Genomic DNA, 18878 nt, shown 5'->3' on the forward strand with positions numbered 1-18878 from the left:
TGAGCGGGACGTAAACATCCCGCCACCTCTGTCCTTCCGCATAGCCGGCGTGAGCCGCAGGACGCAGGTAGGAGATGTTCCTCGCTCCTGCGGCTTCACACACAGTGATGTGTGCTGCCACAGGAACGAGGAACAACATCGTAACATCGGTCCTTCCGAAATTATGGAAATGACCGATGCTACACCGATGATACGATTTCGACGCTTTTGCGCTCATTAATCGTATCATAAAGGATTTACACACTACGATATCGCCTGCGACGCCGGATGTGCGTCACTTTCAAATTGACCCCACCGACATCGCACCTGCGATGTCGTAGTGTGCAAAGTGCCCCTAAGGCCCGTTTCACACGTCAGTGAAAAACACAGACGTTTTTCACTGGCGTGTAAAACACGCACATGTCCCTGCGTGTGCCGTGAATCACGGTACACGTGGGTTGTCTAAGTGCAATCCGGGCTCCGTTCTCCGTGGCCCGTGATTGCACTTGGAAATCAACTCACCTGCGCCCACTCCCGCTCTCCATGGTGCTGATCGCTCCCGCGGTGCAGCATCCGGCCAGATCTGACCCCTGCAGCAGCTGCTTCCGGGTCGGCTGTGTCGTGCATCATTAATATGCGCAACAGTAATCAGCCGGCTTAGAAGCAGCAGGCTGCACGGGCTGCAGAGAGCGTCGCTGAAGCCGGGTGAGTAAAATGTTTATTATTTTAAATGCACATTTTTTTCTGGCGCGTGTTTCACGGACCACACCACTGCGTGGTCCGTGGGACATCAGTGATGCCAGAAAAAAATGGACATGTCTCCGTGCGGCAATCACGCACACGCGGGTACGCCGCACGGAGAAACGTGCAGTGAAAAATCACTGACGTGTGAGCAGACCCATTCATTATAATGGGTCTGCATATGTCAGTGATTCTGGTACGTTTTAAAAAAAGCACAAACGTACCAGAATCACTGACGTGTGAAAGGGGCCTTAGGGGCACTTTGCATGCTGCGACATCGCAGGCCGATGCTGCGATGCCGAGCGCGATAGTGCCTACCCCCGTCGCAACTGCGATATCCTTGTGATAGCTGCCGTAGCGAACATTATCGCTACGGCAACTTCACATGGACTCACCTGTCCTGCGACCGTCGCTCTGGCCGGCGACCCGCCTCCTTATTAAGGGGGCGGGTCGTGCGGCGTCACACGGCAGGCGGCCAATAGGAGCGGAGGGGCGGAGATGAGCGGGATGTAAACATCCCGCCCACCTCCTTCCTTCCGCATATCCTACGGAAGCCTCAGTGACGCCGGTAGGAGATGTTCCTCGCTCCTGCGGCTTCACACACAGCGATGTGTGCTGCCGCAGGAGTGAGGAACGACATCGGACTGTCGCGTCAGCGTAATCATGGATTACGCCGGCGCTGCACCGATGATACGATTACGACGCTTTTGCGCTCGTTAATCGTATCATCGAGCCTTTACACACTACGATGTCGCATGCGATGCCGGAAGTGCGTCATTTTCAATTTGACCCCACCGACATCGCACCTGCGATGTCGTAGTGTGCAAAGCCCGCCTAAGTCTGTATATATGTATAGTTTTCACTATTCTCACTGATTATAGGGAATCTGTCTGGGTTATTGCTATGGAATATTAGTGCAACATAATATAGAGCAAGAAAGCCTGATTACAGGGATGTATCACTTGGGGCACGTGCACACATTGAGTATTTGGTGAGTTTTATACCTCAGTATTTGTAAGGGAAAACCAGAAATGGAACAATCAGAGATAAAGTATACTAGAAACATGTTAACCACTTTTACATTTTTCACCCACTCCTAGTTTTCCCTTACAAATACTGAGGTAAAAACTCCCTAATCTCTCAACATGTGGACAAGGCCCTACAGATACTGAGTCCATAATACAAAGTAGAAAAAATTGCCGGCACTTCCTAATCTCATAGTCTGAGCTGGTGCATACTGAACATGACATACAATACTCAAAAACAGCAGTTGCGCTCAAGTAAAGGGAAGGAGAAAAAAACAAGAATGTAGATGGTGAATATTGGAATGTGAATACACATTACTGCTAAGAAAACATGAAAAAAAATATTTGAAAAATATGAGTTACTTAGCAAATAAAGTTGGCCAAAAGTACCTGTGCCCAGATACCAATGTCAAGGTGTAGCTCTTACGTATACTGAGGCAAAAAAAAGCTGACCAAATACTCAGTGTGCATGAGGACTTACAAATACTGAGGTTAAAAAACTCACCAAATACTCAGTGTCCACGTGGCCTTACAAATACTGAGGTAAAAACTCACCAAATACTCAGTGTGCACGTGGCCTTACAAGTGCTAAGGTAAAAAACTCACCAAATACTCAGTGTGTGCGCAGCTTTACAAATACTGAGGTAAAAAAAAAATGACCAAATATTCAGTGTGCATGAGGCCTTACAAATACTGAGGTAAACACTCACCAAATACTCAGTGTGTACGTAGCATTACAAATACTGAGGTAAAAAACCTGACCAAATATTCAGTGTGCACGAGACCTTACAAATACTGAGGTAAAAAAACCTGATCAAATATTCAGTGTGCATGAGGCCTTACAAATACTGAGGTAAAACACTCACCAAATACTCAACGTGTGCACGTGGCCTTGCAAATACTGAAGTAAAACACCAAATACTTAATGTGTGAATGTGGCCTTACAAATACTGTGGTAAAAACCTCGCCAAATACTCAACGTGTGCATGTGGCCTTACAAATACTGTGGTAAAAACCTCGCCAAATACTCAATGTGTGCATGTGGCCTTACAAATACTGAGGTAAAAGATTTACCAAATACTGACTGTGTGCATGTGGCCTTACTGGGCTGCTTGGATTGGAATATTTTTTTTTATAAAATCCCTACTTTTTCTGCTTTCCTTTTAATTTTATTCCATGTTAGAAGGGGGTGAAGTCCATGTATAGGCAGAGAATTAAAACATCCCTTACCTGTTCCGTGAGTTTATAAATGGATGCAGAATTAACACATTGCTAATCTGTAGTGTAAATATATAGATAGATATAGATTTAAAACATCCCTACTTTAATGGCAATGTTAGCTTGTGGAAAGGCACCAAACCCTAACATCGCTGCTCTGTGACAGACTCCAGTGTCAGTAAGAAATCTTAACCTAATGCAGTATAGTAACATCTAGTTACAGTGTCTTGAAAAAGTATTCATATCCCACAAACATTTCTGCATCTGTCATGTTACACCCACAAACTTAAATGTATTTTGTTTGGATTTTATGTTGTATACCAACACTCAGTAGCAGGTATTTGGCAAGTGCAAGTTTTTGGGGTTTGTCTGTTCCAGCTTTACCTATCTAGAGCTGAAATTTCTGCCCATTCTTTTTTGCAAAATATCTCTAGCTCCATTAGATTGGATGTAGACGTCTGTGAACAGAAATTTCCAAGTCTTGCCACAGATTCTCAATGGGATTTAGGTCTGGACTGTGACTGGGCCATTCACACACATGAATATGCTTTGATCTATACCATCCTTTGTAGCTCTGGCAGTATGTTTAGGGTTGTTGTCCTGCTGGAAGGTGAACCCACTCCCCAGTCTCAAGCCTTTTGCAGCCTCTAATTGTATTTGCAGTGAATTTCCGTTACTATCTATCATGCATTACTGGAGGCGCCCTGACAATTCACGATCGCTACTCATTATTGATTACAGTAGGAATTGCCTTACATTTATAGATCAATACTACCTCATTGTAACACCTTAGCGAGGCATTAGTATTTGTATATTGGCTTGTTTAGAGCAATATATATACCTTGACTGCTATTTGTAATAGTGGAGAGAAACAGCTGTCTTTTAGTTGAACTAATAATATTTGCATTGTATCTATCTACAGTTAGGTGCAGAAATATTTGGACAGTGACACAAGTTTTGGTATGTTAGCTGTTTACCTAAACATAGTCAAGATAGAGTTGCTATATAATTAATATGGGGTTAAAGTACAGGCACTCGACTTTAATTTGAGGGTATTCACATACTTATTAGAGTATGGGTTTAGGAATTACAGCTTTTAAACCCCTTTACCCACGGGTGATTTTCCGTTTTTCATTTTCATTTTTTCCTTCCCTTATTCCGAGAGCCATAACTTAACTTTCTTATTTTTTCATCAATATTGCCATATGAGGGCTTATTTTTTGCGGGACGAGTTGTACTTTTGAATGACAACATTAATTTTACCATATAGTATACAGGAAAATGGGAAAAAAAATCCAAATGTGGAACAATTGTGAAAAAAGTGAAATTCCACAATGGTTTTTAATTTTTTTTATTCATCATGTTTACTATGTGGTAAAATTGATGTGTCAGTATGATGCCTTAGGTTGGTACGAGTTAGTGTATACCAAACGTATATTTTTACTTTTATTTATTTAAGTAGTGAAAAAAATTCTGAAATTTGTCCAAAAAAAATATTGCACTTTTGAAGCCATTTTCCAAGAGACATAGCGTTCTCATTTTTCATTATTGGTGGCTCAGTGACAGCTTATTTTTTGCGTCTTATGGTAGCATGTTTAATTATACCATTTTTGTGTAGATGAGATGTTTTGATCGCCTGTTATTGCATTTGTGCAATGTTGCGGCAACCAAAAAAACATAGTTTTGGCATTTGGAATTTTTTTCTTGCTATGCTGTGTACCAATCAGATTAATTGATTTTATACATTGATAGATCAGGCATTTATGAATGTAGTGATACCAAATATGTGCTTTTTTTATTGTTTTATTTTCAATGGGGCAAAAGGGGGGGAGAGGAGATTTGCACTTTTAAGTTTTTTTATTTTTTCAAACTTTTTTTTTTTTACATTTTTAATTGATTTTACTAGTACCCCTGGTGGACTTTATCACTGCACACTGCAATCATTTGCTTCAGCCTTATTCCGCTCAGGAGAAATGCTGCACTCTTGTGAGTGGCAGCACTTTGCCAGCTCTCGCAAAAAGTGACTCATGACAGCATCAGGGCGCCCCGTGATCACAGCGCGATCCCTACCAGGGTACTTTAAATTGCACTATCAGAGTTTGACAGCACAACCTAAGGGGTTACCAGGCACATGTTGATCTTCGATCTACCCACGCCTGTTAGACATGTCTGCGGATCAGATCTGCAGATGTGTGTCGGGATTACCACCGGAGCCCCTGTGAACAGCAGGGACACGACCAATGACATACTTGTACAACATTGGTCATGAAGACGTTAATATGTAGCTGCCTCTTTTTCAGGGGACCAAAACTAATTGGACAATCATCCCAAAAGCTCTTTAATGGGCTGCATGGGCTATTCCCTCGCTAATCAATTATCATTTAAGCAGGTAAAAGGTCTGAAGTTGATTTTAGGTGTGGCATTTGCATTTGGAAGCTGATGCTGTGAACCCACAACTTGCGTTCAAAGGACTTTCAATGGAAGAGAAAAATATCATCATTACGCTGAAAAAAAGACGAAATTCATCAGACTGATAACAGAACAGGAATGTTAGAAGTGGCCAAATCAACAGTTTGGGATATTCTGAAAAAAAAGAGGGCACTGCTGAGCTTGGGAACTCAAAAAGGCATGGACATCCATGGAAGACAATAATAGTGGATGATCTCAGAATCCTTTTCATGGTGAAGAAAAAGCCCTTCATAACATCCACTGAAGTGAAGAACACTCTCCAGGATGTAGGTGTTTCAGTATTTAAGTCTTCCATAAATAGAAGACTTCATAAGAACAAATGCGGTTCACCACAAGTTGCCAGATTAGACTTTGCCGAAAAACATCTAAAAAAATCAGTCTAGTACTAAAAAAGCATTATTTGGACAGATCAAACTAAGATCAATCTGTTCCAGAATGATGTGAAAAAGAAAGTATGGAGAAGGCTTGGAATGGCTCATGATTCCAAAGCACACCACATCCTCTGTAAATCATGGTGGAGGCAGTGTGATGGCTTGTGCATACTTGGCTTCCAGTGGCAGTGGGTCACTAGTGTTTATTGATGATGTGAATGAACACAGAAGCAGTCGGATGAATTCTGAAGTGTATAGGGCTATACTTTCTGCTCAGATTTAACCAAATTCAGCAAGGTTGATTGTACGGCATTTCACTATACAGATTGACAATGACCCAAAACATGCAACCTGGGAGTTTTTTAAGGCAAATAAGTATAATATTCTGAAATGGCAGGGTCAATCACTAAATTTCAACTCCATTAAGCTGCAATTCACATGCTTAAGACAAAACCTAAAGGGAATCTGTCACCAGGTTTTTTTTAAGACCTAAACTGAGAGCAGCATAACATAGGGGCAGAGATGTTGATTGTAGCAGTGTTCCATTTGTTGGGCTGCTTAGTGTAGTTTTGATAAAATTACAGTTTAATCAGCAGTAGATTATCATTGCAGGACTACTTGGAGTGACAAAAACCTGGTGACAGATTGCCTTTAAGTAGAAAGACCCACAAACAAGCAACAACTGAAGTCAGTTGCAGTAAAGGCCTCTAAAGAATCACAAAGGAAGACACTCAGCATTTGGTGACCTCCATGTCTTCAAGATTTCAAGGAGTCTTTGTCTGCAAAGGATTCTCTGCAAAGTATAAAAATGCACTTTTCATTTATAGTAAAGTAAATTTGTCCAATTACTTTGAACCCTTGAAATAAGGAGTCTTTGTTGAAAAATGGTTGCAATTCCTAAACGTTTCTCAGGATATTTTTGTTCAACCCCTTTAATTAAACCTGAAAGTCTAGACTTCAAGTACATCTCCGTTGTTTCAATGTAAATAAAAAATAGTGTCATGCAGAGTCCAAATCACAAAGATTCAGTCACTGTCCAAATATTTCTGGACCTAAAGGCCCCGTCACACACAACAAGATCGCTAACGAGATCGTTGCTGAGTCACAGTTTCTGTGACGCAGCATTGATCTCGCCAGTGATCTCGTTATGTGTGACACCTACCAGTGATCAGGCTCCTGCTGTGAGATCGCTAGTCGTTGCCGAATGGTCCGGACCATTTTCTTCAAAGGTGATGTGTAGTATGTAAATAGTGAGCTCTCTATACTGACACTGCTATAGATCCTGTAACTTTGTATTTAAATAACTTTATTTATAATACAGCTTAAGCCACTGTGAAACGTTTGGTGGAGACTGCCCACCCAAACTGACCATGTAAACTATATAGCCATATAAACATTACATTGTAGTGATCTTATCAATATCTACATTTTGAAGAAACTGATGTTTAATCAGATATGCTAATTAAGTGCTCAGTGCACCCTTGGTGTGTATAAGAGGCTTAGTGAACCATTCCATTTCATGTTTTGTATGCCCTGTGTCCCCAACTGGTGAGTAGTGGGAAAAAAAACTGGGGAACAGAAGAGCGCAATGGGGTCTTATCCAAAATTAGTGGGCATTAAACAGTACAGGAATTTGCTCACAGGATGGGTTATGTAATGCACAACACAAAATAAGCTTGTGAAGATCAGCTGCTGCAGACCCACGGGTTACAAAATTGTAGAAAGCAAGAAGGGAAACCAATGTGTTTCTTCTGCGCTCAGAATGGCATTCAAGGGATAAAAAACCACAATACTCCTTGAACTGAATGCATTTTTTTTATATCAACGGATTTTGAAGTAATCTGACTCCTTCTTCAGGATACAAAACAGTAAGCTTACTGTGGTGCTATCCTGGGGAAGAAGTCGAATTTTATTTTTTTCCTGGGAATACCATTAGAAGTCATTGGTGAGTGACATTCTGTAGATGGCTTGCCTAATTTTTCTCTGCACTTAGCGCTCTCTCCAGCAAACTCGAGGTGTCAATCACCATTGAGGGGGGTAAAAAAAGAGAGGACAGAACAGTACATTTAGCTGTTTAGCCCTGCCATGGGTACGCTGAGCAGCCTAACTAGTGTATTTGAATAAACTTTTATTACTACAGGATGGAGGCAGCGATTACAACAGTAGAGGTGCTATTGGCGCTATTTCCCAGACAATGTTATTTGTTCAGTTTATACTGTCAGTATAAGATTACTAAATGTATTATTGATAATTATAAATAAGTTACCAATACTCAAGTTGTAACGCATAAAATCTTGACTGATAAGCACAAACAAGCCAGGAACAGTGGCATACGATTTGAAATAATTGATTTTATTATTTTAGGTCAGAGGTGGGACAATCTCTGTACATCCCTTAGACAGTAGTTTCTGTATCCCTGTCTTATCATTATCGGTCCTTGAAGTTCAGAATGACAATTCAAGGATAACTGTCTCCTTTTCTGTTATCCCAACCAATCTATAGTGGTATTTTCTAGGAAACCGTGATTAGTACAAAATTAAGAGTCAAAAATATATTTTTGAAATTCTGCCCCCTGAGTGGCACCTACTACTCTACAATACACCTATTTTTAGGCTGTGTCTGTGCTTCATGCCAGTTGCAAACGCAAAAAGGAGTTCTTTACTTAGCGCCACCTTCAAGGTAAACTGTCAGCTTGGACATTATTGGGCAGTATATAATAGGGCAGGAGGAGCCAAACAGAATAATATATAGGTTTATAGGACAGGATTACTAAAGCTTTCACAGAAACCTACAGTATATAGCAATCTGCTCAACTTCTCCTTCTCGCTTACATTCTTCTCCAGATCCAGAGGCGGATTAAGAGTAGCCAGGGCCCCGGGCAGATTAAAGGGCGTGGGTACTCCCCATCACCCGATGTATCACGTGACATGTTACATAAGTACAAAATACTGATTTGATGAACTCATTTATTTGAATGAATGAAATAAAGGTGGCCATTTATAATGAGGCACATTACAAATATGTTCAATCAACCTTAGGAGGAAATAGAATTCATTCTATTGTAAGACGTGTTGGCTCACCTTCCGTTACATTACCCAAGGAAGTTCAGTGTTTACTTTTACCGACACTGAGAATTCTGCCGAGCCGCAGAAAATGCCAGGCAAATAATTCTTGCTCATTCATTCTTCTCTCATACAGAAAGTCTTCATATTTTCTGGGACATTCCGAAAAAACCTTGACCCCTATGGAAAACACAGTGATGAAGAAATCTGGAAAGTGACTGAAGAGGTAAAACAACTGGGGTTATTTGCGTGACAAGGATTACAAAACGACTTGTGCTGACAATGGGCTGCATTGTGAACATCCCGACAAAGTTACACAAATAACAAAGGCTGTTGGGATGCCTGTTTCCATTTCCTCTTGATGTCAAAGGACTCAGTTAAGGACATTCAAATGTTTCATTGGCAAACATAGACGAGTTTGAGATTTTTCATACGTTATTGCCACCTTGTGGTAAAATAGAGGTAGTGCATGTAAGAAAACGGATATTTTTTGTACTTATTTAAAGCAAGTGAAGTGAAATTTTTAGTTTTTGTCAAGTGTAGTCTTGACATTATTTTCTTACTTGACAATACTGTAGCTAACTGAAATATAAAAAGCCATGCAGGTGACCTTGTGGAACCTCTAGTTCTATTTTGGGCCCACTCTCTTCTATTCTTCTTGGAAATATATGAATAGATTGATAAGTAGGTGCCGTGTTCTTTGTCAGAGCAGTGAAACCATGCACAGTATGACATGGCCTAAACATTGCTGACAGTCAACTTGTACATACTTTTCAAGGAGGAATAACAGAGACACAATAGAGTTTGAAGAAAAATGTTATTTTATGGGAAATGCACATATTTATTTGCTAAAACAAATGTGTCAGAAAAACGTTAAAGCACATCATCAGTTATACATGAATATGACCCTTCCTCTATTATTATGCTCAATTGTATGAATTTTTAGCTACAGGCACATATAATATGATTGTGCTCATTAGTAGCCTATGTGATGCCCTCTGTTTAGTTTATCTGGAAAATGGCTCAGATGCCTTGAATAGTGACAACCAGATTTCTGGGCAGACATATGCTTCAGCAGTAAGCACCGTTACCTATTGTCAAGAGCTGCCTTACAATGCAATAATCATAAACAGACTGAATAGAGAATAAAGGCCCAAATTGAGGATGAGACATGATGGAGAATACAGTTACCCACAAGAACCAATTACATAACATCTTTAATTTTATAAACTGCCCTGAAGAAATAGAATCTAATCAGCTGCCATAGTCATCCTTAGACTCCTTGATCGGAGTAAGATTAAGAACAGAAAAAGTTCTAAGTATTTTCTTATCGTCTTGTAACGTTGCACCCTGCAACGTGGGGGTTCCACTCGCTTGCAGCGGTGTGAGGTAGCTTCAGCAACACACGTACACAGTCTCTTCATAGAAATTCCGGCAGTTTATTTAAAAACACTCAGCATAAACTGCCCTCAAACATAAACAATAAGTCCATAATGGAAGTTTTAGCAACTTCCCCACTCTCTGGCTCCTGCCAGCGTACAGTTCTAGCCAAGGTTCCTTCCAGCACCCAGGGCCCTCTGCAGACCCCTGTCTGTCTCTCCTCCTGGAGAGATTCGGCCCTACAGCCCTGGCCTGGCTTGGCTGCACTCACCTCAGACTCAATTTCAGAGCCTTGTGTTCAGCCTCCACACAGGCTGATACACCCAGAGCTCCCGGCTCTGCTCTCACTTGTTTCCAGTACACACCCACTGGAAGTCTGGAGCCAGTCTCTATCTAGACTGCCCTAGACACACTCTCCCCAGGTTCAGAGACAGGATTGCTTTAACCCCTCGAGCCCCACCCACAGGTGGAGGTCTGTGATTCTCAGACCTGCACAGCACCCTGGGACTATTAAAGGGAACCTGACCCTTATATGCAGCAAGAAGCCTTTGTGGAACTACAAGTCCCATAGCAACCTCTTCTGTTTAAATATCGCAGGTACCTTCTCCACTGTGACATATAGCGACCATTTACCACGTTGGTGGTCGCTACCTCACACTCTGTAACAACCATAATTTTTTTTTTTACAGAAATTAGTATTTTTTTTAGAACTTATTCTAGCAAATTTATCTAATCTGTTTTGTAGGTTGGCCTGAAGTCAATCATTGAGCAGTTTCCAGGTCAGTTGGACTTTGTGCTCCTGGATGGTGGCTGTGTCCTAAGTAATGGTCACAAACAGTTGGTGTGTTTGGCCAGATCTGTTCTTAGTAAAGCCAAGATTCTTCTGCTGGATGAACCCAGTGCTCACTTAGACCCCATGTAAGTTTTTAGAATATCACCAATATGATTACATTTCATACAGTATGCAAATCCATTTTACTAATAAATTTGACTTGATTTTCTTACAGAACTTTTCAGATTATTAGGAAGACTCTGAAGCATGCATTTGCAAATTGTACAGTCATCTTGTCTGAGCACAGGCTAGAAGCCATGCTGGAATGTCAGTTCTTCCTGGTAGGTTGTTTCATAAGTTTTACTTACACAACTGGTATTATCACCATTACAATAATTTCTGTCCCATACACAGATGGTACCAACATGATGATAGTCTATAGAGGTGTGTCGCCCATGGCTATGGGGTACTCAGTACCCGGCGGTGTACTGCTGGGGAGATGTCACCTGGTGGCCGTTGCCCGATTACGTGTCCTGGGGACACATTTTAAAAGGGGTGTATTTACAGGGGAGAGTAAATGAAAGTTTTTCACGTGACCCACTTGCGGGTTGCAGCTATGTAGATGGAGCCGCCGCTGCAGTTTTCACTACTGGGACTGATGTTAGTGGCAGCCTGGATGTTAGGCCCTTCGCAAGCAGTGCCGGGCCCCAGAGGATAGGTGATGTGGATGGGTGCAGAAAGAAGATAGGCCACACAAGGGGTTGTAGTGTAACTGGTTCCTTTACTCACAGTAAGATTGAAACTGGGCATCCGAGGAAGGCTGGTCTTGACCGCTGGTCCCCTTAGTCCCAGTGCCAGTTTAGGGACCTGGTGGCTTCTTTCCCCGCATCTGTCTTTGGTTGGTGGGTCCCCGTGGCTTGGAGCGTCTGGGGGTCCCCTCCTGGTAGTCTCTCAACGGTAGTCCGTATGATGGTAGCGTGTACCCTGTGGGGTCGGAGTCTCTAGTCCTGTTTCCCCGTTGCTACTGTGTACCGAACTTCAAGGTCAGTGAGGTCCTTGATTGTCTCCTCACTGTGCAGATTTTATCACGTCTAACTGGAGCATTTGCCTGACCTAGGATTATGTACCCCGTTGGTGCTATGGTTCCAGGAGCACTCCACCATACTCCACCGGCAACCACACATCTGGGCCCTCAGGTCACCGTCACACTCCTGTCAGTGCTTCCGCTCACTTCCTCTCTCTGTCACCGACTACTACAGACTCTGACTGTCCACTGTCTGCCCCTCCCACCTGATCGTCTAGTGGACTGGATTGGCTCCATCTCTAGGTGGCCATCCATTAGGTCCAACCCTAGTCTGGCACCAGTCTTTGGGGAATTGGGGGAAAACAGGGATTAACTGGAATGTTTTTGTTGTTACCGGCAGTGGTCTTCTGGGTCCCTGGGAGTAGGCCCTGCATCCTGGTGGGGATGCAGTACCTTGTAGCTCCCTGATGGCTTCAGGTGCGCTAAAGAGGCACTTTATTTGTAGCAAATATTTAAAATTTAGTTGAGTCATATCACAGATAAACAAACTTTGGCATGTGATTACCCCCATCCTCATAGAGCTAATGGTAGTGGAATTCACAGAAGGTTATGAGTTCCATGTGGATCAAAGTCCCTTTGCCCCTCTCTCATGTTTCTTTACTTTCTAAATTACATTTCTACCTACCCTAGTATCTAATTCTAGTGCAGTGTCATTTTACGAATGTCACATCAAGGCAAGGGAATGCCCATCCTGCGGCACAACACAGGAAAAAGCAGGGAAGATTTAATTGAAGTCTCTGGCTATAGAGAGAGGGGTCATCACCTCATGCTCACTCGTGACTGATCTCTGAGCTCTCTAATGTCCCTACACGGGTCCTTCTACTTTATGCGCCACCACCTCCCTCGCTGATCCTGAACTCACTGACCCTGAACTTATCCTGACTACTGAGTAGCTCAGCGAGCCACTAGTCCCACTACTATAATAAAACAACACAAGGAAGCTAAGACAAATGGGTCGGGAAAGACAGAACAAACAGCACTCTTCAGCAGGAACTTTGCAGTTGCAGCTCAAACGACAGCACAGCTGTACAGAGACGAGCTCCTTCAACGTGGTCAGGACAGAGAAGGTCTGCAAAATAAAATTTTTCGAGAGCTGTTTTGGTTATTCCACGTAATCATTACGTTTTTGAGTGCGCTGAATCGGAAAATGACCTCCGTTTTGTCATAGGACATCACGTTTTCTGACAATTTAAGTAACTATGTTAAATAAGACAATACCTCAAAATAAATGAAGATAGACTCATAAAATGAATTTTTTTATTACAAATGTTTCATGAAAATCATTTTTTTAACTGCAATGAGCTCATTAACACACACTAAAATCGATTCTTCTTCCCTGTGAGACTTCTCTTGGTATATATAAGCTTCTGAGAAGCATCTGTAATGTCTCTCTGAAGCGTCCAACAGTAGTCTGCCATCATTGTAATGCTCCATCTTCCCTGGTATCTTCTTTCCATCTCTTTAATGTCCTGGTGGAATCGTTCACCTTGCTCTTCACTCACAGCTCCCAAATTTTCAGGAAAGTTGTCAAGGTGGGAATGGAGGAAATGCACTTTCAAACTTATCAGGCAACCTAAAGCTTGAAATGCTTTCAGCATTCGTCCGACGATTTGTTTGTAGTCAGAGTCTTTGTTATTGCCTAAAATTTCTCTGCGACCTCTTTAAATGCAATCCACCCTTCTTTTTGAGGATGCGTCATGGTATTGATAAACTCTTGATTAGTTATAAGCCTTCTAATGTCTGGTCCGACAAACACACCTTCCTTCAATTTTGCCTCTGAGAGGCCTGGAAACTTGGCGACCAAGTATTTGAAGCATTCTCCATCTTTTGGAAGTGATTTTACGAATTGCTTCATCAATCCCAATTTGATGTGGAGAGGTGGTAGAAGAACTTTATGGGGAGGAACCAAAGTTTCTCGGAGGACATTTTTTTCACCAACTGTGAGCACCCTCGGCTGCCAACTCTTCTTGGTCCAGTGATTTTGTCGGTCTCGACTGTCCCATAGACACAGAAAACAAGGGTATTTGGTATACCCAGCTTGTTGCCAGAGCAGCATCCACAAGACTTTCAAATCCCCGCACACTTGCCAACCGTGGTCTTCATATTTAAGTTTACGAAGAACCAATTCCAAGTTCTCGTAGGTTTCCTTGAGGTGTACGGAATGACCTACAGGGATGGAAGCATAAAAACTGCCGTTGTGGAGTAAAACTGCTTTGAGACTTCTTTTTGAAGAATCTATAAAAAGACGCCATTGCGCTGAATCATATTGGATTTTGAATTGACCCATCAAACCTTCAACATCGATGCAATAAACCAACTTATCTTCCTGGGCAAAGTAAGGAACGAACTCGTCTTCACGATGTCTGAACCATGAAAAAGATACTCCTGGCAACAATAAATTCTTGTTTTTGAGCCTTGAGCCGAGTAACTCAGTGGCATCTTTGGGAAGATTTAAGTTTCTTACCAAATCATTAATCTCCTCCTGGGAAAACAATTTTGGTCTTGTATCATCTGCAAAGTCAGAACTTGATTCATCTGGTTCAGGTATGACTCCACCAATTTCGGACATAGTTATCTCTTCCAAGGTAGCAGGGGCTTTGGGTATTGGTATATCTGTAACATGGGGGATGGGACGAATTGCTTAGTGAATACTGGGGTATGAAATGGAATTCTTCCATTTTGAATTATACCCTTTCACATCGCATGAACAAAAGTAACAATCGTCACTATGGTTCTTTTGCTCTCGCCATACCATAGGAATCCCATAACGGAAATCTTTTTTCTTACCCTTGAACCAATTTTGGAGGTCCTCAACACACCATTTGCACACTTTATGAGGCGCCCAAGCGTTATCTTGATCTCCACGTTTTAGTCCGAAATATGCGAAGTATACTTTTTTCACAAAGTCTGTAATATTCAGCTGTTGATTCAACACTGTATATTCGCCACAAATGTAACAGAAACTGTCAGGCAAATTAATACACTTCCGCTGAGCCATAATGCTAATTTTGGGAAACACGGTTGAATATGAAGAGATAACACGAACTGAGATTAAAAAGTGTGAACAGGCGAGAACAAAGATAAAACAATTGAAACAAGCCCGGGCATGTCAGAGCCCGCTCATTCAGCTTGCAAAATGTTGATGCTGGTTTCATTAGCTCACACTGAAAGTTCTTTGAAAGTTACATTTTTTTGGCATTATATATCTTCAATGCATTGATGTGAATTAATTTATAGTCATTTTGACTTTCAAAACCCTAAAAAAAAAAAAAAAATTATGAAAAATGTACTAAATTTGAAGAGAATTTTGCATTTTGTGGCAAATCCTGATGTCCAGGATTTTTTTCAATATTTTTTTTCATTTTCAGCACACCAAAATACATGGAAGTGAGATGAAAATAATCAAACAGCTTGTTAGTTGCAGACCTGTGGAATCTTTCACTGGCATGTACCTTAGTAAAGCCAGGAGTAGGTATATCTAGCGGAAGGGTGTGATGACAAAATGCTGCAGCTGTGATTAAGAGTTGTCTCAGCCAGCAGGGAAAAAGTCCTTAACCCTTTCAGTATCAACAGAAAATAAATACACTCCAATAAAGATGTAACCTGTGGGTGCGACACAATCATGACAACCAACCAGCGCTTCCCCCTAATAAGAAATAGAGTGTAGTAAGTCTACTAACTTTAAAAAAAAGTACCAGAAAACTTTGGAAAATCAGTTGTGCAGAGTCGGTATTTAAAATGCCTCGCTACCAAATCCACTCCATGAAATATAGCTCTGTGTCTGGTCTTTCTCTTCCCTGGAGCAAAAATTTGACTACGAGTAGAACGTCCTAATCCTGAACTGATAAATATTTTTTAATTAGGGGATTCCTACTTCATGCAAAAATTTTCTTGTAAACTCAAGCTAAGTTCATTAGTGTCCTAGGTCTTATTGTTCTTCACACATTGTAATGCACTGACCTACTAACAAGGAATATATACTCTAATGGTGCACAGAAATCTCAGTGTGAGTTCCTTGTAGTCTAATACATCCCAGACACCAAACATCAGAGTTGCCTAATCTTTTATTAGTTCAGAAAGTGAGCCATTGTTCTATGATCCCAAAGGTCAATGTGCCATTGCTTTTTGAATCTTAAGCTGGGTTCACACTAAGCGACAGCGACAACGACGTCGCTGTTACGTCACCATTTTCGGTGACGTAACAGCGACCTTGTAAGTCGCTGTTATGATCGCTGCTTAGCTGTCAAACACAGCAGAAGCAGCGATCATAACGTCGCTGTGCTACATGTGCAGAGAGCAGGGAGCCGCGCTTAGCGCTGGCTCCTTGCTCTCCTAGGTACAGTACACATCGGGTTAATTAACCCGATGTGTGCTGCAGCTACATGTCACAGTGCAGAGAGCAGGGAGCTGCGCTTAGCGCTGGCTCCTTGCTCTCCTAGGTACAGTACACATCGGGTTAATTAACCCGATGTGTGCTGCAGCTACATGTCACAGTGCAGAGAGCAGGGAGCCGCGCGCACTGCTTAGCGCTGGCTCCTTGCTCTCCTTGCTACAGTATACATCGGGTTAATTACCCGATGCGTACTGCAGCCACATGTGCACAGAGCAGGAGCCGGCACTGGCAGCAAGAGCGGAGGCTGGTAACGAAGGTAAATATCGGGTAACCAGGGAAAGGTCTTCCCTTGGTTACCCGATGTTTACGCTGGTTACAGCTTACCGCAGCTGCCAGACGCCGGCTCCTGCTCCCTGCTCGCTTCATTTCGTCGCTCTCTCGCTGTCACACACAGCGATGTGTGTGTCACAGCGGGAGAGTGACGACCAAAAAATGAAGCTGGACATTCAGCAACGACCGGCGACCTCACAGCAGGGGCCAGGTCGTTGCTGGATGTCACACACAGCGACAGTGACGGGACGTCGCTGCAACGTCACAGAAAATGGTGACGTAGCAGCGACGTCGTTGTCGTTGTCGCTGTGTGTGACACCAGCTTTAGAAATTGTGTACATTGTTGTAGTGTCATATCTTGTGTGGATAATTTCACAGTGTGCTGAGTTAGTGCAAAAAATAATAAAGAACTTTATTACTAAGACATATGGAGTCTAACTGAATACAGAACTCTTCATTTAGAGGACGTTTTATTGATATTCATCATGAAAGCGTAATACAATAGTTACTTTTTATCAAAATGTTAATGTGTATATAGTATGTGTTACGGTTGCTGCGAGCACTGGAGACTATGTCCAGATTTCTTGCTACTGCACATGTGCGAGCGCTGGAGACTAAGTCCAGATTTCTTGCTACTGCACATGTGCGAGCGCTGGAGACTAAGTCCAGATTTCGTGCTACTGCACATGTGCGAGCGCTGGAGACTAAGTCCAGATTTCGTGCTACTGCACATGTGCGAGCGCTGGAGACTAAGTCCAGATTTCTTGCTACTGCACATGTGCGAGCGCCGGAGACTAAGTCCAATCTTGGAGCCATTGCACATGTGTGGGTGACATCATCGCTGACACGAGGTCACATGTCTCTGACACCTTCTATGCCGATTGGTCGCTGGTCATGTGCTTGTGACGTCTTGCTCGGTGATAGGCCAGCATGACGTCACTCCTGTCGTTCTGGCAGCGGATTGGCTCTGGTGTCCTCCATCTTGGATGAGGCACAGAGTCTATATAAGACCCTGACACACGCCGCATGGTGCTCAGTCCTCTTGGTTCATGCATATGAGTAGACGCTCTGTGCGCGTTCCTCTAGGCATTCCTCTGTCTATGCTAGGTGAGCGCTACCGGCAGGGTAGCGTTCTTATACCTTACAGCTTCGGCTGCTGTCCGTATCCTTACCTCTTAGGGGAGCGGACATAGGCAGGTGCCTGAGGCACATGGTCTGGCTGGGCCTTGTGATTCTACTCGTAGGTGGACGTTGCCGCTAGGGTAACGTTCCTTATACTGCGTCTGGCAGTTGTTCGTATCCTCGCACACTAGGGGAGCGAACAGAGGTAGGAGCTTTGTGCGGCTTACGCTGCTGTTCGTCTCTTTTGCACCACTAGAAGAGCGGACCTAGGCAGGTGCCATATCTAGTGGTTCGTGTCCTCGCACACTAGTGGAGCGAACGCAGGTAGGAGCTTTGTGCGGCTTACGCTGCTGTTCGTCTCTTTTGCACCACTAGAAGAGCGGACCTAGGTAGGTGCCATTTCGCACACATTGCCTTTGTCTCTGTGATTGTTAACAGAGATCATTCCACACACCCTCCAAGTAAGGGAGGAATTGCTTTACTTACTTATTATATCCTTCTGTGAGTTAACAGAGGTATTGCACTCTGCCATAGTCTGCAGCAAAGTCTTTGCACGGTGGACCCTGACTGTCTGATACTCCTTTCGGTTATTATCAGACAGCCCCCCGTAACATTAGGACTGAGCCAAGGGTCTGGCAGTTATGGCAGAATATCAGCAGTTACACCGTTACATACAAGTACTTGAGTCACGGCTCAAGAGTATAGAGGATAAACCTCAGACCATGGTGACATCTGCACATGATCCTCGACTTGCTCTGCCAAACAGATATTCTGGCGATGCCAGATCATGTCGTGGTTTCATTAGTCAGTGTCAGATACACCTAGAGGTCAACTCTTCTCGCTTCTCTACGGAGAGGTCCAGAGTAGGCTTTATCATCTCATTACTTCAGGACAAAGCCTTAGAATGGGCGACTCCCCTATGGGAGCGCTCTGATGTGGTTACTCTGAGACATCAAGACTTTCTTGATGCTCTTAAGGCGGTATTCATGGGT

At 42.8% G+C, this 18878-nt stretch overlaps 1 protein-coding gene across 1 annotated transcript in view; it reads left to right on the forward strand.

Moving 5' to 3' along the window:
• CFTR (CF transmembrane conductance regulator) overlaps positions 1–18878 on the forward strand; it is a 227079-nt gene that overhangs the window by 200648 nt on the left and 7553 nt on the right. The window contains exons 24-26 of the mRNA XM_075345036.1: positions 9002–9091; positions 10991–11163; positions 11253–11358. Coding sequence (XP_075201151.1) covers positions 9002–9091; positions 10991–11163; positions 11253–11358 — 369 coding nt within the window. The remainder of the gene's footprint in view (positions 1–9001; positions 9092–10990; positions 11164–11252; positions 11359–18878) is intronic.

The sequence above is a fragment of the Anomaloglossus baeobatrachus genome, chromosome 4 (genome assembly GCF_048569485.1).
Source record: "Anomaloglossus baeobatrachus isolate aAnoBae1 chromosome 4, aAnoBae1.hap1, whole genome shotgun sequence".
NCBI lineage: Eukaryota > Metazoa > Chordata > Amphibia > Anura > Aromobatidae > Anomaloglossus > Anomaloglossus baeobatrachus.